The 22,953-nt window shown below is 34.2% G+C and overlaps 1 protein-coding gene across 1 annotated transcript in view; it reads right to left on the bottom strand.

Moving 5' to 3' along the window:
- Positions 1–29: 29 nt before the first annotated feature.
- LOC143252390 (potassium channel subfamily K member 1-like) overlaps positions 30–22,953 on the bottom strand; it is a 74,026-nt gene continuing 51,102 nt past the window's right edge. The window contains exon 5 of the mRNA XM_076504414.1: positions 30–6,430. Within this exon, the coding sequence (XP_076360529.1) occupies positions 6,198–6,430 (233 nt within the window). The 3' untranslated portion in view covers positions 30–6,197. The remainder of the gene's footprint in view (positions 6,431–22,953) is intronic.

Below are 22,953 nucleotides of genomic sequence, written 5' to 3' on the forward strand. Positions count from 1 at the left end.
TTCCAGTTTCATTTGTGAGAAATTTTTATTCATTGATTAGTAGTATTGAAGAATATTGATAGTTGACACAGATGCATCATAAACAAGAATACAAGTAAACATCTTAAATGTGCAAGTATTTATAAACAATCTTATGATGGTGTATTTATCACTTGGTAAGATAAACATACACTTGTTACAACTAAGAAAACTAGTTTTCTGTACTTTGGTGGCCCAGAGAAATACTAACTTAAATTTCAGTTACAAAAAAAGATAATGGAAAATACACTTCATATTCTGGTTGGCAATGTATCTGTCTATATTGTGCAAAAACTTGTAAAGGAACAAAATGTAACAGGAAATGATGTTTTTCATGTGACACACCTGTCTAATAAGCACATCTTTGTTATGAGAAACAAATTTCAAATTGTGACCTGAAATGTATAGCAAGAAATGTGGGTCTTCCCTGTAAATTTGTTCAACCAGTGCTATTAAAATTCTGTTACCTTTTTTATTATTATTACTGGGCCACCTTATACCTAATGATACAATCATCTTCATATGAATATAAAGTGTCCAACAAAGTTTAAACTTGAAAACCATCAACAGTTGACATGGCCATTACTCCATGTACTAGTATTATCTTAGAAAAAGAAACAACATGATTACTAACATGTATCACTTACAACATAAAAAAGCAAAACACATGATAAATGTTTGGTCCACTATCTATTCATGTATCTGAAGATACCTCTTAGTGACCTACTATATAGAAATAACACAGCCATAACTAGGGTAAGGTGTACAGGGCAGCCACCCCAGGCAGTGAGGAATAGCAAATTGATGGAACTGTCTTGCCATGACACTCACGTGGGGGTCATAATTATGATGGTCAGCCCTGGCTGCTCAATTGCTGAGTTATGGCTCTGAGAAATAATTATCATGTCATTGTACATTAGATATTTAAAGCTGTTGGAAGCACATTGATGAAAAATTTGTTAAAATGGTTTGGTCATTCAACAGTTTATAGAAGAAAAATGTAACTGAAAGAAACCCAAAACATCTTTCAGCGAAAGATCTTTTATTGCTACTCTACTGTAGAACCCAATCCCCAAAAAACATTCTAATAGTGAAGCTACTTCTGTAAGCAAAATTTAATTTACTTGAAACATGACTATAGTAACATCTTAATATTTAATGCAAATGTACATTTTTATACTTCTTGGGAATAAATTTTTTTTAAGCATGTTGCTAGTAATGCTGTGTTCATCCATCAACTTTAATGTTTTTTATAACTAATATGTAACAAGTTTGTTTTTGTGTGGTTGTAACAAGTTGGCTATGATACTAAAATTTAATAATTTGTTTGACTTCTGTATAAAACTTATTGTACTGGCCTATGTCCCTGCTGAAGATCATAAGAACTAAGTAAGAGTAGACCCTCAGTGAACATTGAATGGATATCACATTAGACAGAACTGCTGGTTAACTATACTTCTGTTGAACTTCTCACAAGTGTGAGAAAAGTGTTCATTTCAGGCACTATGAGAAATATTTAGGGGTTGTTTCTTGTACAATTTTAGCACAGATGCCAAGAAATTGGTGATGGGGATATTGCAAATAAGTTAAGAAATCGTTAAATTACTTCAGTGGACTTTATAGCTGGCTTCAGTAAAACTTTTTAAGTATCATTATTGTGGATTATATGTGCAACCTAATGATATTAATTATTATTGAAAGTTTTGTGGACTTCTGAACAACTGCTTAACCATATTCTTGAGCTTCGTTTGTGTCATACTGCGTTATGAGTTCTTAGCTATACCTCAATATGAGCGTTCTATCGACCATGTCTCTTACTTTACAAACTTGGCCATATTATACATATCAACACTGAATGTTTTTATAACTCATTGTATTATGAGATATACTGCTACATTGTTTGAAAACTTATTTCTTAATAGAAATTGTTTCCTTACTATCCATATATCTACTGCCATATACATTGTTTTAAAACGCAACAATATTTGTCTGCTGTGTATACTCATTATGTCGATACAATCATGTAGAAGTAACTAATCCAGTAAGCATACATGTTTCATGCCATACCTGTTGACTACAGCTATCTTAATTTTAAGATAAGGTCTTATAGGCTGTAAACAGTTAGTTAGTTTAGTTCATAACATTTCACCAAGTTTATCTGACATCATCATATGAGATACACAAACTCAGATTTTTCCTCTCAACAACCGATAAAAACACAAAGAGAACGCTCATAAAACATATCGTTTTCCAATTAATCGCTATTAAATTCCTTAAAATGAAAAAAGAATTATCTTTCTTTCAGCGTTATCCACTTCGCTTTTCCTACCTTTCCACGTGATCCAAGTTTTCTCATAACGATCTTTGGTTTGTTTATTTTTGTTCAATGAACATACTGTATTTTCTTATTTACTAGTTCGGCCATCTACATTTGTTATATCAAGCCATTTTCTAAACCGAATGTTTATTTTTTTATGTGTAGGGATTTGGGCAATTTCCCGTCCCTACGTTTCTGCTCTAAAAGTGCCCATTTTCTCAGTAATTAAAAGTGAACATAACGACTAAAAGGTACACTTGATTATCCTATGTGTATCAGAGGCAACCAACTGTCCTCATACTTACTTCTAATACCTCTACTCCTCTTTGCTTTAAAAGTGCCCCACTTCTTCGTCAGTGAGCCCCTGCTCTTTTAATGTATTTCTAACATTTCTGTCATTGTTTCTATATTTATTCTTGTTCAACTTGTTATTTGTATTTGTTTAACTTATCATTACATATTTTATATCCCTTAACTCATAATTGTTTATTCAAACGCTAGCCACGTAATTATTATTATTTTTTCTGTGACAGTTCTCATACTTTTATTGGTTCTATTCTGACATTAAGTTTTCGAGTTCTCAACCTACGTGCTCTTTGCTCATTTTTCTTGATTTTTTGATACTCCGTCTCTTCTGAAAAAATACTTTTTCTTTATTAATAACCCGATGTTGGTCAAAGCGTTAATTTCGTATTCGTCAATAAACTTTTCTTTAATTCGGCGAGTGTTTTGCCATGTTTTTCTTTTGCTCACTGCACTACTACGCATTGTGTAAAATAACACACTTATGTTCATTTTTGCGTGTTTGTTGAGTTTTGGCAAAATTATAAAAGAACAAGATACGTAAGTATAAGAGGTAAAGGCCTGGCAACAAACGTAAGAATCGCTGACGAGGGAAGAGACATACAATTTAATTTCTTTTAACTAAAGTGGGGGCTACACAATTTTGGTAGAGTGTAAACATCTAGACAAAGGACAGAGCAGACACGCTAACCGCCTTTGTTACTATTCTGTACTATTACGATGGAAATATATTTATAGTTCCATCTTTAATACTACGTTATCCGGTTTCACCAATACCAAATCTAACTGGCATGAAATTTGATACGTGAGTAATTGAAAAATTAAAAACAGCTGCAATTTTAAGGTTGGTTTAATTTTGAATTTTCAGTTTATTAAGTTCAACCAGAATCGTAATTACAATTATAGGGAAAAAATGTAGGGGATCCAATTACTTTTTATGGGTGGGTCATCTTCTGTAATCACATTAGCATGTGCAAGGTTTAAAATGTTAGGACTGAAAATATAAGTAGGCTAAAATGAAATTAAAAAAAAAGAAGAGCCAAAACCAACTGCATCTTTTGTGTGTGTTTTTTGTGTTAACATTTTTATCAGAACAATAAAATATACTTCCTTTTTATCCCATTTTTCTAGTTATAACTTTTTTATTTACTTTAAAGTCGGATAATTAATGCATAACAAAGAAAATAGAGAAGTTTGAAACTGACAGAGAAAATGTGCTGTTAGATATCTTGTGTACGCCCTCTGTCTGTAACGTAACTAATAAGTATACTGAACTAAAGAATATAAAATAAATAAAAACTGTATTATGGAAGTAGAACGCAATCTTTTCGAGGTGGACAAGATGTGTCACCAGTAAAATACAAATCATTACATTTTTTGCTTTCATTGTGTTAAAATCTGTAAATAATTTTGAAAATCCGTAAATAGTTTTATTCCAAAAGTACAAATGACTATCGTGGAAAAAAATAACAACAACAAAACTGAAAGCCCATGCCAAATTTTTTCGTTGTTATTCATAATTATTATAAAAGTTTTATCACAAGGCAAACCAACAAAACCCGTGACACAGCAGAACACTTGATTCGTATTCCTTCAAAGAGAGGAATAACAACTTTGATGATCAGAGTAAAATAGTGGATTTATCAGTAAATATTTTGCATACATTTTATCAAATTAATAATTTATATTGGATTTCACAAGCCTTGTACTTTAATGGAAAAGGACAAGGTTACTACGAACGACTATTCTGTATGAAATAATTGTCATCAAATTACCGAAGACGTAACAACTCTTATTTAACTACATTTTAATTATGCTGATAGTCTCATAAATTACCTAAACCTCATATAACTTTAACCTGAGTTAATTTCAACATCTTTGATCTACTGGTTAATAAAGCATTGCTCACGCATATGCCAAGGATAATGTATGTTGAACTGTAGAATTCCCATCACTTGGAATTTGTTGTAATTACATTAATATAAGTTGGAATTACTATATAATTTGTAACACAAATTCGTAACCCGTAAACACGTTAGGCTAGCTGAAATGACTATCAACTATTAACAGTCACGGATGCTGGTACCGAATTTTCATGTGATATTGTTATATTCTGAGACAAGCAAAGAAAAATAAGGCTTCAAGCTGTGGAATTAATAAAACTTCTGCCTTATTATCGGTAGGGTTAAACACAGTGTTGTCACTATATGATAACAAATAAAACCTACTACGGGCAAGATTTCAATTTAACTAGTTTGTCTGGAACATTTGATAGTTTCTTGATAATATAGTTTCTTTAATGGTACATAATCGAGCTCCACGTTCCCCCAGATGGATAGATAAACTTATATATATATATATATACTTAATTAGATTATAATCTAATTATAAAATTATAATTATAAAATAATTCATAATCTATCTTCTACGTTATCCATAATTAAGTTCTATTCGAGTTAAAGTTAGACCTATTCCTAGAGAAAAGGTACTGCTCCACAGATGCCTGTTTGACAGCCACTATATTATTATGATCCACTCCGTGTGGATGATTGTGTTTTGTACTCGTTTGCTTTGATTTTCTAATAGTTTAGTATGCAAGTACCTACATACCTTACTCTTCTGTACTGTTGGACCTAAATATTTTTTTCTGCAGAATTGTTTACATTATCTTAAGCCTTGATTTAAAAAAATAATAAATTTAGCTGAGATCGTAAAGTAAATTTTATCTGAAATGTCACTATTTGTCAACTGTTTCAAGAGATACTTTTACTGTATTCTACTTTACCTCGTGTATGGAGGTCTATCCTGAAACTGTGAAATGGAGCAGGAATATTCTCTCATTCTGATACTCTTCTTGTCACTAATTAGAATGTGTATTATGAAAATACAAAACAAACAAAGTTTTCGCGCTTTTAAAGGAAATTCACTCTAACTTCCGAAGAAAGCAGGTCATTTATCTGAAAGAAAACCAGGTATACTGTGGAAGTCCTGACAATGTTTCACTGGATTTTTACCTGCTGGTCGTGCGCGTGTGCTGCAGTTTAACGATTCTCACTCATTTTCATTTCCTTCTTACATTTCTCTTATTCCCAATAGTCTAAATATGCTACCTGACGATGTTTAGACACATTCTTTGCCTAAATAGTTTAATTTTTTTATTTTGACTTCGATACCGTGTCTTGCCCCTCTTTCATTTTACACGTAACGTGTCGCTTTATATTTTAGATTTATATGCAAAAACGGCTCGTTTGGGCTGAGAAAACACTTTACACGTCATCACTGATTATATTTTAGATTCACAAACCTCTTGTTCTTATGGAATCGAGTGACTGTAAGCTATGTTTATCCGTGTATTACCACAACATTTCTTTCTCATATATTATTTAGAATTTGAAAATACGTAACTTATTTAACACCACAAATACTATCCTAAATTTATACTCACGTTCTTAACCCAACTGCAGTCACTGTGAACGCAAGCTTACGCTTACATCAACAGTGTGAATACTGCACACACACAAAAAGCTAGAAGTTTGAATAAATAAAGCGAACGACATTTTCAAGGGTTATCATCTTCAGAAGACGAACTAGATCGCCGTATAGTTTTAACATGCCGAATTGTGGAGTCGGGATCATCGAACTGACCAGGGTATCTGGCACGAACATTGGTCTTGGCTGTCCCAATAACATCATCACTCTTTGTAAGGAAAAATATCCCAATATTGAGTTCTGGAATGGTGTACAACACTGACAAGAAGAACATCATAAACGTTAGGCCAATCAGAAGGTAAACTGAAAAGAAATCAAAACATATATATATATATATATATATATATATATATATGATAAAAAATTCATAATAAATCTTTACATAATAATAGTAAAACTTTAAATCTGAATGTGTAGTTGAGTTTTCAGTTTGAGTTCAGTTTTGTATTTACAAATTCAATTCAAAGTTGTCTTAATTGAGAATAATAGTAGTAAAACACTGGAAATCGTGTCAATTTTATCATCTTATACTTTTGTGTATGTGACAAAGAAAAATGGGTTACTTCAAGATAAGAGGTTATAAAAGAAAACATCAGAGAGAGATTTTGTGGTCGTCAACTTAGATGGCACGACAAATTAGCGAAAGTGCCAAGTAGGAAACCCTTGATATCCTTAACTGAGAACTACTTACCAAATCAGCACTAGTCAGCAGCAACCTCCTCCTATTATGCGGTTACTTTTTTGAATTATTTATGGAAAACAAATACTAAGTATATACATGTTTAAAGGTTTATCAAGATCTATATTTTATTTTTAACATATAGCATGGAGAAACCAGCAGATCGAAAGTGTTATAAAAAAAATGTGGACACTAGTGAGTCACAAAACCAAATAAGAAAGATGCAGGCTTGAAGCCTATCACAAGAATTAACCCAAGACTTTCCAGTCTCGACTTCAGAGGTAAAACAATTCACAACTACCAGCTTTTGCATCATTTTGATAAAAATCCTACAGTTAGATAAAACACACGCCGAAATGAACCAATGTCACAAAAGAAAAGCAATTAACACGACAATGATGAAAGACAAAGGTGAACTACTCTTAGTGAAGAGATTAGAGTAGCCTCGCTTTTTTCTGTATACCCTAAGTTAATCGTCTTGGGTAATTTCGCCACAGATATAAGATAAAAGACAGAAATAAGCTCTGTAAGAACCAATAACAAAGTGGATTTTGATTACAGTCTAATAAAATAGTACACTCATTACTGGAATATTCCACTGTATCAATCGAATTAAAAAAATAACTATTTTTGAAAATAGATCTGTTATACTTCTTAAACAATTAGAAAAAACCTAAACATTGTGTGTATAATTCTTGTTTCTGACTCCAAACATCTATTTCTCCACACTAATCAAGTTCCTCTGAGGATATGACCTGATTACAGAAGCTGGCAATAACCCAGGATCTTCAATAAACTCGCCGCACTAGCTCTTTTTTAGTATATTATTTCTGATCTAGTCGAACAGTACTTTATTAATGTACAATAATGTATAAAGAAAGAAAAGTGAAGAATACTAAGTGTACTAAAGAAATAGTAAAGTTGATAACGATTATACTGGAACTACAGAAAGATATCTCATAAACACTGTTAATGCAGTTAAACAGGTTATGACCGAGATAATTTCTTGTGTTAACTTAGTTGATAACTTAATTAAAGATGTGTCTAAGCTATTGAACATAACAGAAGGTCTTATAAATGAACATTTACACTTTAAAGGTGAAGAGTTCAATGACTTAGAGTTAGTGTTGTTTCAAGACAACGTTGGGAGTTTCAGTATAAATGAACTATTCAACAGTATGTAAATAAAGAAGTTATTTGATTTGTAGCCAGTTGTCTCTGTGTGAGGTATTTATTCCACACGTAAACTTCCGCGAGTTGGTGGCTTGTGTGCCATAGCACGACCTGAAATTCATACAATTTTCTTTATGACAAGTGTAAAATTGAACCAAATGACTGAACCCACAGGCTGTTTGCACGTCCGTTACGCTTAACTGAATTGCGAATATCGAAACTGAATTGATTGTTACAATTATAACATCCTCACAGTTGAATATACAAAGCGTGTTTAGCAGTATATCGCGACTCAAGCCTTTGATCTTCTGATATGCAGCCCAGTTTGTTAACCATTAGGTTATGCTCAGCCATATAAAGTGAATTTGTTTGTTTTGAATTTGGTGTCCCTAATTTAACAGTAACAGATTAGAGGGAGGCAGCTAGTCAACAACACTCATCACCCCTTCTTGGGCTGCTCTTTTTCCAGCGAATAAGGGGATTGACCGTCACATTATAACGTATGCACAGATGAAAGGGCAAATATTTTCAATGACAGGGATTCGAATCCTCGACCTGCAGATTTTGATGCAAGCACCCAAACTACTAGGCCATGTCAGACTAAAAAGTGAACTAAAATAAACAAAGTATTTCTTGTTTTCTGGGTAACCCTTAACGACATACTAAAACTAAGATACTCACATTCCATAATTTGCATTTCTAACTTCTATGCAACAATGCGTTAAATCAGAAATCGTGTCACACTGAAAACTTGTCGTGATTTATTTGCTGCAGTGGTATGAACATAATAAAAGAAATCTAAACAAAAGTAGTTTCTTTCCATTATCGAAAAAAGAAACGAAATTTCAATATCTTTTTGGACTTGCTACATGTCATTATTTTTGTTTTACTAGTTGTTAAATTTAGAGCAAAGCTATTCAAGGGCTATCTTCGCTAGCCATCTTTAATTTGGTAGTGATAGACTAGAGGGAAGGCACCTTGTATAAACCACTCACCACTAACTCTTGGGTTACTCTTTGACATTGTTTGTTTGTTTGTTTGTTTGTAACTCCCGCTAGTACAGCAGTATGTCTACGGATTTACAACGCTAAAATCAGAGGATCGATTCCCCTCGGTGGACTCAGCAGATAGCCCGATGTGGCTTTGCCATAAGAAAACACACACTTGTTTGTTTGTTTTTAATTTCGCGCAAAGTTACTCGAGGGCGATCTGCGCTAGCTGTCCCTAACTTAGCAGTGTAAGACTAGAGGGAAGGTAGCTAGTCATCACCACCCATCGCCAACTCTTAGGCTACTCTTTTACCAACTAATAGTGGGATTGACAGTCACGTTATAACGCCTTGAGGATGAAAGGGCGAGCATGTTTGGTGTGACGGGGATTCGAATCCGCGACCATCAGATTATGAATAGAGCTCCTTACCCATCTGGCCATGCCGGGCCTTTGGAATTGACTGTTACATTATAATACCTCCAAGACTGAAAGAACGAAATGTTCGGTGAAGGTAATTCGATTCCATGACCAGTAACTGTGAGTTGAGAGCTCTAATTATTAGACTACATGCCATTGTACACAATATAAGGAGAAAACCTCATCGTTTCGATGACAAGTAGAAGATAATTATGTTAGTGTCACCTGAAATGGGGGGTTTCCTTATGGTTAATATCAAATGAAAGATGGAGTTTCCTTAAGGTATAGTGCAACAGCTGAAAACTGACAAATCCTACTCCTTCGTAACTAGAATAATTATTTATTCATATTGACATTTTTTTAGCATTCATGTTTGTATTTGTTTCGCTTAGCTGTGCTTTAAAGAGGACGTAGTCAGTCCTATTTTGTGCCAATCTTCGCCTCAGACAAACGTTACATATCATAACGGTGAGTGGTTATTCAACAACGTGGCCTCGCCTATGCAGGCTTTAATGTCGTTTCTTCCCTTGTGAAATATTCAACAGGAAGGCGGTGTAGCGAGTTGTAAAAGCTAGTAAAAGCAAGAAGTTTATCTTTCATAAAAATTAGTATGAAAATAACCTCTGAAGTAGGAATCTTAAGATTGTGAGGCATCACATTAAGGTCCTGGTATTGGTGAAGTATAATCCTAATCCACCGTCTTCATCTTGTAATGGAGTAGTGTTTTTCTCTGTGCTCCAGAAGAAAGAGTTATGAAACTGCACAAGTGACCAGTCAATTAGAAAATTAAAACCTCCAGGAGGTGCGTGTGTGTGTGTCTATAAAAATATCCAAAACACTGTGTGTAAATATATTTTATTTTCTGGTGTTACAATTGTGTATGGCTCACTTTTCTTACTGTACTATTTTAATTTTTAGTTGAAACTCTGATAATTTCAGTCCAGTTACGTATTTATTGTTTACAGTTTCAACTGAGAATGCCATAAGTACTTTTGATTAGGATGAATATATGTCTCGAAAAAGTATTCCCAATTCGAAAAACCCACAAAACTACTCAAAAATACCTTTCATTTCTTATATTTATTATGATGTCTGCAACATAAATGCATTAAAAATAAATATTCAGCCAATTTTATTATTATCATAAGCCTAGGTATCGCATCAACAACACTGGTTCAGTTGCCATAGTTACAGTCTCGACGTAAACAAAATGGATGAAAAAGTACATTTTTACAGTTTAATCCAGTTCTTAACCCAACAGGTGTTATCAAGACATTTACTAATATAAATAGTGTCTGAACCATTACTATGATTGTAGTATCCCAGCCAGAATGTACAGCCTTGATATTGAACGAATATCCTCGCTCGCACATTCTTCTTTGCTATCGCTCAAAGGTCCATAATGCATTCCCGTGTTTTTTGTTTTTGGTTTTGGAACAATAAACTCTTAAAAGAGACACTAATCAGAGAAATACAACTGTCATTAATACAGTAAACTTCTACAGTACTGGCTGTACCTGCAATAATGGTGACTACAAGTACACACTTCTACATTAGTGACCCCGATTTTAGTTACATTTTAGTTGTTTTAGATATTGTTTTTACACCATATTTACTAAAAATCACCAGGTTGAAATATGTTACATAAACTTGATTTTTTACAGCATATTTTGAGTCAAGGCCCAGCATGGCCAAATGGTTAGGGCACTCAACTCATAATCTGCGGGTCGTGGGTTCGAATCCCCGTCGCACCAAACATGTTCACCCTATCAGCTGTGAGGGCAATATAAGTGACGGTCAATCCCACTATTCATTGGTAAAAGAGTACCCCAAAAGTTGGCGGTGGATGGTGATGACTAGCTGCCTGCCCTCTAGTCTTACACTGCTAAATTATAAACAGTTAGCGCAGATAACTCTTGCGTAGCTTTAAACGAAATTCAAACTATTTTGAGTTAAAGCCTTCCGAGAGGCTTCTCAACACATGTAAGTTGTTAGAAATATGTATACCCTATAAAACTACTCTGTGAAAAGTCATTAAACATACTTTAGAAGTTAAGTTTGAAAACAAATCGAAGAATTATTAATGTTTTTCTATTCAACTCAAATCCTGTAAGGCATCTATATTCACTAGGCCTACATCCATAACATTTCCTACGCATATCGCCAACAAGAAGTCATAAAAATGGCATGTGCATGTTTCATGTGCTTATCAGATTAAAAGGTGCAGAGAGAGTAATAAAATATCTTAAAGTGAGAGAACCCAGCGATCCTAAATGGAAAGTTTCAGAAACTGTTATAACCCACTGTTAAGAGTGTATGGAACATGTAATGAACATGAAATCGAATATGTAGACTTTTGAACGTTGTTTACCGTTAATTTATAAGGTTTGGTACACTGAAACGCTGAAACAACAATTTCTGAGTGGTCCAAATTGTATCTGAGGCTATTTCGAAGACTGCAATATTTAATATCTAAATTACTGCCAAGAATAAATGAACAACAACAAAAAAAGATAACCATTTTACCTTTACGGCAAGGGCGCGATGATAAGAAATGTATTGGTCATTTGAGGCATTACTGAATAAGTTTAAAAACAGCAACAACTAAACGTGACAGTAGTTTAGTTTAGCCTGTTCAGTGCCGTAGACGAGATAATTCGTCCAAGCCGATTGGTAACACAGTGCCACGAACGAGTTAATTCGTTCTCAATAATACCTAACTTCAACGCTAAATGTCAGCACCATACATGCATTTGATCTACTTACAAGTTGTTTCACTTTCGATCCAAAATGGCGTCACGAAAAAAGTTACAAAATGAAGAAGCATTAGAGTTGTACTTTAAACTTGGTTCGGAGTTGCTGTAGCAGCTGAAATACTTAGCAGTCAACAGGTTAAAGGTTAAAAAAACAACCTTGTGTTTACCTGCTTTCCCAACTGTGGTGTTAGGGAACGGTTGTTCCCCTTCAACCCCGCGCCTGAGATTAAAATACTTTAATATTAGTGTTTGTTTAACGCCAACCGCAAAGCTACAGAATAATCTATCTGTACTGTGTATGTCGCTGGTATCAAACTTAATATTTAGCGTTATTAGCTTGCACACTTAATGCTGAGGCAGTGGGAGGCAAACTTTAAGTACTGTAAGTTCATAAACCTATCGCTGGCACAGAGGTGGATGAGAGTGTAATAAAAGTGAAAAACATCGTATCACTGCTTTGACGATTTATGGCGTTTAAGTCATAACCCAAAAGCAAATATAATATTTATAGGGAGACAGCCGATAGACTTTAAATAGTGAGAAATATAAATCAAATCAGTTGCAAAATCAGATTTTTTGCTGTAATTGCAGAAATTAAGGATAAGTCTTCTACTTCTGTAAAATATTAAATTTTATGTTGTGGGCAGTATAATTACCTTTCTTACGCTAAAGTTTTGACTTTCAATTCATATGTACTCTTTTATATTTTTAATACCACTTACGTCGTGAATTTTAGGATAATACAAAAAATAAAAGTATTAAATACTGAAGATTTATTAAAATTTACTTTCAAGAGTACATGAAATTAACGACTCTGAAACAAGATCTTTATTTAAGCAAACATTAAAGAGAGTTTAAAATTATCAGTACTTTTGTATAAGCCTACTTATGTTTGTTTGTGACAAGTGGCGAAGTCTGTTTTCCTTGACCGTTACCATCCTGTAAGGAAAAAACAGCTTTGACAAAAATTAATTGACTCTGCGTGCAATATTCAATGAGACCAATAAAAGAGCCCAAGAACTGGCGTTGAATACTGTTAACTAGCTATCTACCTCACAGTCTATTAATTTAAATTTGATGACGTCTATATGATGACACTTCTCGTGTAGCTTTACACAAAGGTTCTAGAAACAGCAACTAATTTACAGAATCAGTTAAGAAACAAAAACCCAACAAACTCTGTCGGTTTTTCTAATGTTTTTACTTATACCACACTTTAACCGAACCTTGATATTTATAACTTGTGATACAAACCATGATACCAGCGTTTCAATGTACACAATAACTATTTGGACAATGCTTCAAGAAAAGCAAAAACAGCACGCTCTACATTTGATCAACCATTTTGGAGAGATAGACTAATCTATTTACTAAATTGTGTTTCACTAATTATTCAATTACGGTATTTTTTACGTTTTATCTCTAATAGGCTTAGCACTAGTGTACTTCGAACTCAACTCTTGTACAAAAGCACATGAGGAAAGGGGAACACATTAAGTCCAAGTACTTGTTTAGGAGAACATTAATTATCGCGAACACATGCTTATCGAATTCTGATGAAAGTTTAAATTAAAACCGATGTGTTACTACGCCAACCTCTTCCATTATAACTCATAAGCAGTGGTGGGAGTAAAAAAATAATAACAACCAGTTCTATCTCGCTTTACACACCCTCATCTATTGCAATGAAAAATAATAACAAAAATATCTTGCTGAAATAATTTATTTATCATGCTTTAAATACTTCCAAATTTCCACTTGATTATCACCAAAAATCTTTATTTCTTCCATGATTGACCCTGTTGCCATTAGTTGTGTGGTTTTTTTCTTAGCCATGTTTGAACTGAAGAAGTAGGATCACATGAATCCAATGGGAGGCCAATCAAATTAATTGTCATCAGATTTGCCACATGTAAACTGTAAGGCAGCTTCTTTTATCTGAATATATGATATTCATTATTGAAAATCCTCCTTCTGTCTCTGTGGAACTAAGAGCAACCGTATTAGTGATATTTCTAGCCTTTTGTGTAGTTCTTGGAATTTCATGATTATGACGAGTTCGTAGGATATTTTCCACATAGTCACGGAAATCATTAATGCTGATTTCGTGATGAAAGAGCTTACTAAATTCATACAATATTTCTTCAACGGCTTTCTAAGGGTCAACAATTTCATCAATATTCCAAGAATCTGGCTCAAGTATGTTTACCAGTTAATGAATTTTCTTGTCATTTTCTTGTATGTTATTTTTTTATTTGAAGTAATCATAATCCATCAATCTGGCTTTCATATTTTTTTATTACTGCTTCCAGTAATTTTTGACAAGGAAGGCTCACATATATTTGGTTTTCAACAAACTCGATATTCCTAAAGGCGTCAGAAGTAATGGTTTCATCAATTTTCTTTTCAAAGATTCCCTACTGTCTTTGAGCATTTCAAATGCCTTAATGGCCAATTTTATTAGTTTTTCAGTTTTTGCTAAATTTAAATTTCTGGCTTGAAGGGCATTAGAAAGTAAAGAAATTTCTTGTAGTATATACATCATTATTGCTAAATCCTCCAGGAGGAATTTGTTGCAAAGACGGCTAGCCATTCATTAATATTTTTTCTCAGTAGAAAAATATTTGTGTAATGCTGGATAAGCACGCCATACAGCAAATGTTGATCTTAGACTGCAAGCAACCCATCTTGGTGCCAAGGCTCTACCAATCTTCAGAATTTCTAGTCCAATTTATTCCAAAATGTTGAAAAGTTCAATTTGTTTTTGTTCGATTGATGAAAGATCGTGTAGCTTTTATCAGTGACAGAATCATTTAAAACCAGTTCCAAGTGGTGATTTAAGCAATGCCAAATTATGATATCAGGAAAATCATTTTTAAGTTTAGTGCTCACCCCTGATTTGCAGCCAAGCATTACACTTGCACCATCTGAGCAGAATACGACCAAATTATTTTTCAAATATCCACTATCAAATCCTGTATCATGCAAACTTTTTAATAGAGATGTGTATATAGTGTCAGAATCCTGTCCTTTCAACTCAACCAAATCAAGAAAAATTATTGACGACAGATCACAATCTTCAACCTTTACAAAAATCATGGTTTACTAGATATGACTGAAGCTTCATCAATGATGACACAGATTTAAATTTTCTTCAATTATTTCAGTAAATATTTCATTCTTAGTTTTTTTTTGCAATGTGATCAACTATTTTAACAGCAGTTTCCAAGAATGGAGTCTCACTCCCATGTTCAACCCATTTTTTATTTGTAGCTCAATCTCATCTTCAACGTCAGAAAATGTCCCGCTTCGTTTTGCTACACAGTAGATTGTATTAAAAACTTTACATGAATAGTTGCTATATTTTGGGCTTATTTTATTTAGGCATTTGGTTATTGCATCATCTGCACGATCTTTCAATTGCATTGCACATATATTATGTGCCTTCGATGAAATATATTAATTCATTATTTTTCTGAGAGATACTTGTGGGCGGTTTTATTCCTTCTTGATGCTTCAACACTGTAGCTTCTCCATTTCCTTCATGTTTATGGAATCAAATTTGGTACAGTGGTGAAAACAAAGTTTCTTGCTGCAAACAACTGAACCATCATATTTTTTCTTGAACTCCTCGGCCTGCTTCATACTCCAGCAATCTGAAAGAGCAGCTGCTGGATCTTCATCATTTCTATTTTGTGCAGTATTAGAATCAGAAAATTAATCACTCCTTGAAGTTGCTGGTCATAGCTGTTCAATTGGATCTTGCTTTGAAGTTTCGGTTCTTGGGGATTTTTCTTACAAAGTCCAGTATATCATGTTGCTGCTTCATTTTAGGGGCTGAAGCCTGAAATGCCAAAATTCTTTATTCAAAAATAAATGTATTAATATAACTTCTTATTAAACTTTCCTCAAAAGGGCTAAAAATATAGAATTGTTTTCTAATTATTTTTATAAATTTTCATATGAAAACTATTTTTATAATCATATTTTAATTTTTGTGGCGACATATAAACAAAGAAAATTAATTTAACATTTAGCTGTTTTTGCAGATATTGTTTTTAGGTGACTCTGTTCCGCTTACATAAGTAATTTTATATAAGTATATATTAACAAACATAAATATTGTGAAATATAGTTTTACTAAGCCATACAATTATAACACAAATGTAGCTCTATGGTGTTATGGTTTCATGTTTATATCTATTATTGGAATAGTTTTTCTACGTGAGTACTAGCCTACTAAGCCTAGCATCCAAATTTCGTATCCTGTCAGTATGAAAATACAAGTGAAGAGAGATTCAGTATCCCGAGCGAAAACATGAGATGTATTTTATTCCCTTAGACGGTCAGACGCCATCACGTACTACGTTTAACATTTTTGGTAATATGCATATTAAAATAACTTGTCCATGTCTAAATAAATTAAATGTTTAACAGGCAAACTTTGGCTTTAAAAAAAACAAACAAACGTCAATCCAGGCTAAATCTCCAATCCATAAACCTTTAATTTTGTTCTAGAATAGTAAAACCTACAAAATAACATTAAGCCTCACAGTTTAACGTTAATAGCGTATAAGTCTACATAAAGTGTATCATTTTTCACACTCACCTTCTCTTCTCTGTCTGCTCCAAGTATAATAGATGATTGATATCAGATGTTCACATAGGAAAATGTAGGCCTATATTAGTATACGGCAATGCTCTTCTTCCTTTGTCTAAGATGGTTGATCTGTCATTTGTAGAGACCCGTGCAAATCCAGCCTCAAACGTTATCGTACTAATTTTACTCATTTACAATTGTGTTATAGTGCGTGACTTTACGTAGTATGAATTCCCATAGTCACAGTCGATACATTGCATATCTAGCATCAGATGGCTAAGAGCCTGTAAGAACCGGTTCGGAGAACTCGTGAAATTTAAAAAACAGGTTCTTACGAACCGGCTAAATCCCACCACTGCTCATAAGAAAGCTTCACCTTCTGATAGACGAAGATGTTCTAAATGTGTAAATACATATGTATATATAATACTGTATATGTAATAATGATATAAAGTATATAACAGTTTCAACTTCTGATAGAGGAAGACATTCTTGATGTGTATATGTAAATATATATATATATTACACTGTATATATGATAATGATATTAATTATATAACAGCTTCAACTTCTGATAGAGGATTGTTTGTTTGGAAATTTCGCACAAAGCTACTCGAGGGTTATCTGTGCTAGCCGTCCCTAATTTAGCAGTGTAAGACTAGAGGGAAGGCAGCTAGTCATCACCACCCACCGCCAACTCTTGGGCTACTCTTTTACCAACGAATAGTGGGATTGACCGTCACATTATACACCCCCACGGCTGGGAGGGCGAGCATGTTTAGCGCGACGCGGGCGCGAACCCGCGACCCTCGGATTACGAGTCGCACGCCTTACGCGCTAGGCCATGCCGGGTCGTTCTGATAGAGGAAGACGTTCTAAATGTGTATGTGTAAATATATATATATTATACTGTATACATAATAATGATATTAAGTATGTAATAGCTTCAACTTCTTATAGAGGAAGATGTTCCATATCTGCGTATGTATACACATTTCGTAAATTAACATATATTACAGCCCATATATATTGCAAATTTACTGCCTTATTTAGGACTAGCTAGGTGGTTAGGGCGCTCGACTCGTAATCTGAGGGGTGCGAGATCAAATCCCTGTTGCACCAAACATGCTCGCCCTTTCAGTCGTAGGGGCGTTATAATTAACGGTCAATCCCACTATTCGCTCGAAAAAGAGTAGCCCAAGAGTTGACGGTGGATGGTAATGACTAGCTACCTTCCATCTACATTGCTAAATCAGGAACGTAGCTTTGCGCGAAATTAAAAACAAACAAACATACTGTCATATTGAATGTATACATGCATATTACAGTAAACTCCGTATAAATACTAAGTCCTTTTCTAGAATAAGCGTCCTAGGCTATGTGTCAGATAATCCAAGGCTCGAGATACCTATATGCTGCTGAACTTTTTCCTTGTTACAAAAGTGATACCAGTCCTGCTAATCAGTTAACAGTATTGGTTTAGGCGAAGAGTGCTGTTGACTGGTAAATCTTTCTTCGGACCAGGAGTATTAAATCAGGGATAGTGTATCCGAACTTTGGGCCTACTAAACTGACTACTTATCTCAAGAGCTGCACGAGATGTACAAGATTCTCGTGCCACCTCTTGGTATAAATTGTCTTGCACACTTTAACATTATATCTGAGTTACCGACACCCCACATTGATCCACATTTTAAAATCATTGTTAAAAAAAACAACAACTGATAGTTATTCGGTAGAGGTTTCACCATTTTCTGTCAGATTTTGATATGTATACAAATAGAAGACCTGGCTTCAGTTCGCTTGTATTACTTTGTTAAGGCAACATAATAAAAATTAGAAATTTCCGTAGAGTATAACATCAAAAAAAAAAAAAAAGTATTATTTTCACGTTGGGATAACTTAATTTATGGTAATGTATTACAGCAGGTGAAAGTGCAGCTTTCTAAACAATTCACTTACAAGTACTTAAATTATAACAAGGTTTGAAACATTGCAGCACTAATGCAGAATCACGAAGCTTACACATTTTTCTGTCGTTGAACATATTTCCTTTTTATGTTGGAATAACACAGCGACATGTATCCGGACCTACCAGGCTAGAAACCTGGTTTTGATACCCGCGGTGGACACAGCACAGATATCCCATTGTGTAACTTTGTGCTTAACTTCAAATAAACAAATATTTCTAAATACCAATGAGATCAAACGTCGTGACCTGTCTGTTTGTGAGGGTTTTTTTTGTTTGTTTGTTTAGAATTAAGCACAAAGCTACATAATGAGCTATCTGTGCTTTGCCTACCACGGGTATGGAAAGCCGGTTTTTAGTGTGTAAGTCCGCAGACACACCACTGTGCTACTGGGGGAACATTTGTGAGGGAGACAAACCAATATTTCATGTTACTTACACGTATTAGACAATTATGTTATACAAACACTTATGTGTTTTTATGTGATAACAATATAGTGGTATTGCTAAGAATACATGTGATATGTAGTCAAGATCGGTATTATATTCAACTAAATTTTACATATCGATATTTAGTATCATTTCATACAGATGGTGAAAATGGCAATAGTGGCTGTGTGTTTTCAGGTAATACTTGTTTCCACTATCATAGCATTAAAAAACCAAACTTCTCCGTAACCCTAATTAGGGAATTTGATGGACTAGCTAAGGGTAGGAGCATAGAATCTTCCGCTTGTCATTAGCTAATACATCTATTGTATTTATTATTAAATGTTTATGAATAATGTGAAATTGCTCTGAGGTTATGAAACCCTAAATAGAATGAATTGCTGTTCTAATTGTTTCAAAAACAGCACGGCAATACATTGTATTTGTTCCCCAATAGCTTATTGGTCAGTTTGATGTAGGACTTATACCACCAAAATTTAAGTTTCGCTTTCTGACGTGTGCATGATGCAAATAGTCTGTAGTGCAATTTAATGATTAACAACAAAGACAGTTATTTTTAGTGGTAAGCAATCTTCCTTAACTCGAGTTTTATGTCTGTCTGTCAGTCTGTATATTATTTATACATTACTTCCAGGGCTAAAATGATTGTAATATTACATTGATTGGATTAGGATTTTGTCCGCAAGTAGTATAGGCCCCACTTTACTGCCCAAAGGATGTCGCCTCATGCTGATTGGCTGTTTCAGGGAAGGGGAAGAGGGCTGATGTCATTAAAGATAACAAAGTAAAGGCACCAAATGTCGTTAGGGGTCATGATGTTATAGTTTAACAAATTGTCAAAGAGGGCGCAACCTAACTTATAGAGGAATGAAAGTAAAGTTCGATACCAGAGAGATAGCCATGATGGATGATTACGTCACAAAGTAGAGAACGTTTTTAAGGTAGTTATGACTTATACAATACTCGTCTCAACAAGAATACAATTAATCATTAATTCGATAGTTAATTAAATTATTTATGATTAATTTGTCCTAAAAAGAACGCTAAACACTAATTAATTTATTATTAGTTAATTAAATCACTTATAATTAATTAGTTTCATGTTCATTGATGTTTTTGATGGTAGATTTGTCCATATATTGTCCCTACAGTGTTATTTCTGCTGGTGAAGAGAAAAAGTTAGAGATCAAGTGTTTGACGATATCCTTAAGGTGTTGCTCTAGATCAGAGGTCTCCAAACCTTTATGGACAAGGGCCGAAAAGTAGAATCACTTTAGGCTTCACGGGCTAGAGGAGTCATTGTAAAATTAAGTAGGGATGCATACATGATCATAATACAACATCACTAATTTATTTCTTATAAGAACACATACTGAAAATATTTAAGATGCACAATCGTCTTTTTTAGTGAGAAGCATGAAAGTGGTGCTTTTCTTACAACATTACACTTAATTGAGGTTCAAAGTCATCCTCCCTGTCATCAAATGTGATTGCAAATGCTCATCAGATAAGGCTGATCTGTAACTAGATATCAAGTGCTTCATCTTTGAAAATATCTTTTTACAGAAGTAGTTAGTACCAAAAACTGAAATGAATCAATGAAAAAAGTTTTTAAACGAATATATCGATCACTTGGAAGGTATTTATAGAACTCTGTCAGTTTCCCTTCTTTGTAGTTGTCCATCAACATGTCGTTGGATTGTAGATCAATCACTTCCATTTAAACTTTAGGTAGCAGTTCATCAATGACACAATCAAATGGGTTTTGAAAGACCCTTATTTCTGTTGCACTCGCATTAAGATAAGAAAAACGCTTCTTGAGCCGTAGTTTCGGGTCATAAAGGATACTTGATGCAAACCTGCATGGTAATGGGGATCCTCATTCTTGCTTGGACTTTTCACAAAATGGAAAGTGCGTGAAGCAACTCCCCATCAATTGGGGTTCAAAAATAATTAGTTTTTGCCGAAATGCTTTCACCTCGGTGAACATATCGCAAATAAGAACGGTTTTGCTTTGTATTCTAAGATTGAATTCATTCAGACGTATGGTATAGTCTACAGAAAAAGCTAATTTCCTAAGCCATTCACTGTTTGTAAGTAACGGTTGAGGGCAGTTCTTTTCATTCAAGAACATTTCAATCTCAGTTCTCAGCTAAAAAAAAAATCGCGACATAACTTTCCCACAGCTAAGCCGTTGAACTGAAGTGTTGTTTCTATTTCCGCCAAAAATTCACGGAACTGACGATGGTTGAGTCCATGAGAGCGAATGAAGTTCATTGTTGAAACTACAGGTTCCATGACACACGACAGATCCAAATGTTTTCCACACAGTGCTTGCTGATGAATAGTGCAGTGAAGAACTATGGGCTTTGAATAACCCGCGCTTTCAACAGCTTTGTAAATCTGCCCAACTAAACCTTTTCCTGCACCACACATATTTTTACCACCACATGTTGTAACACACTTCAGCTGTTTCCATTCCAGGTTGTACTGAGTTAGTGATTTTTCAACCACTTTGAAAACGAAGATGTCCTCACCTGTGGTTGTTCCAGGTATACTGTGCACAGAAGCTAATTCTTCAGTTACGCACAAAATTAATATTGACTCCGCGAATAAACAACAGTAACTGTGAAGTGTCGGACACATTGTTGACTTGTCAAGCGCGATGGAAAAACACCCGAACTCTTTGGTCTTGTCTTTCAGCTGAGACACAATGTTGCTTCCAATGTCCTCGACTCTACGAGCAATTGTATTCGTTGAAAGGCCAATAGTCTTAAATAAATCTACTTTTTATAGCACATTTCTGCGGCTGCTTCAGTTATACGTACTTTAATTAGCTCACCATCAGTACCTGGTTTTCCTCGCTTGACTAACAGGTGTGTCACTCAGAAACTTGCTCTGGTTGCAGCTTCATTCTCAGCTTTCTTCCTCTTAAATACAAACTATTGTAACGATAAGTACATTTAAATGTTCCGAATTTGTCTGAATGTAGCTTTCCCATGAACTGAGAACAACTTGTTGAATGCTTGGTTTGGTAATGTCTACGAATGTTATATATTTTTTAGCACTGCTATAGTATCGTTGCACATTAAGCACAATGCTTTGTTATGTGATTTAATAATGAAGTAGTTCACGTTCCACCGTTTTTTAAAAAAACATGACTCTGAAAGTAAACTTTTCTCCTCTTTCCTTGTCCTGACATAGTAACTGGGAATAGCTATGAACTTGAACATTAAGTAAACAGCGGCGTTCACTGACATACACTGAAGTATACGTCACAGGCGTGGGAAGAAACACGCTGCTTCATGGAACTAGGATCGCTAAGTGAGATGACGCAATAATACTAAGTAATATGACGTTTTTCAACTAATAGAAAAGTGTATCGCACCTAGATTGGCTTTTGTTCAATTACGTTTTATTTTTATATCATTAAAAATGAAAATGATAATGATACAAATATATCATTTTATTACTTTAAGGAACTGTTGGCAGGCCGTATCAATCACATTTCATTGTTTGCTTTTATACTACCATGATATTAAAAAATATTATTACTTTAATAAACTGTTGGCGGGCCGGATAAACCGAAGTCGCGGGCTGTAGTTTAGATACCTCTGGTCTAGATAAAAGTAACAAACAAATAACGAAATAATCGGTGTTTCACCTCGTACTGACCTACAAAAATCCTTCTATATTCAATCTGAACATACCACGACTTTCGTAAGTCTGACATATAAGTTGGATAGAGAACCTAAAGTCTACAACTCTAGTTTGTGGGGTGTACTATAATGA

The sequence above is a fragment of the Tachypleus tridentatus genome, chromosome 6, assembly GCF_004210375.1.
Source record: "Tachypleus tridentatus isolate NWPU-2018 chromosome 6, ASM421037v1, whole genome shotgun sequence".
NCBI classification, from domain to species: Eukaryota; Metazoa; Arthropoda; class Merostomata; order Xiphosura; family Limulidae; genus Tachypleus; species Tachypleus tridentatus.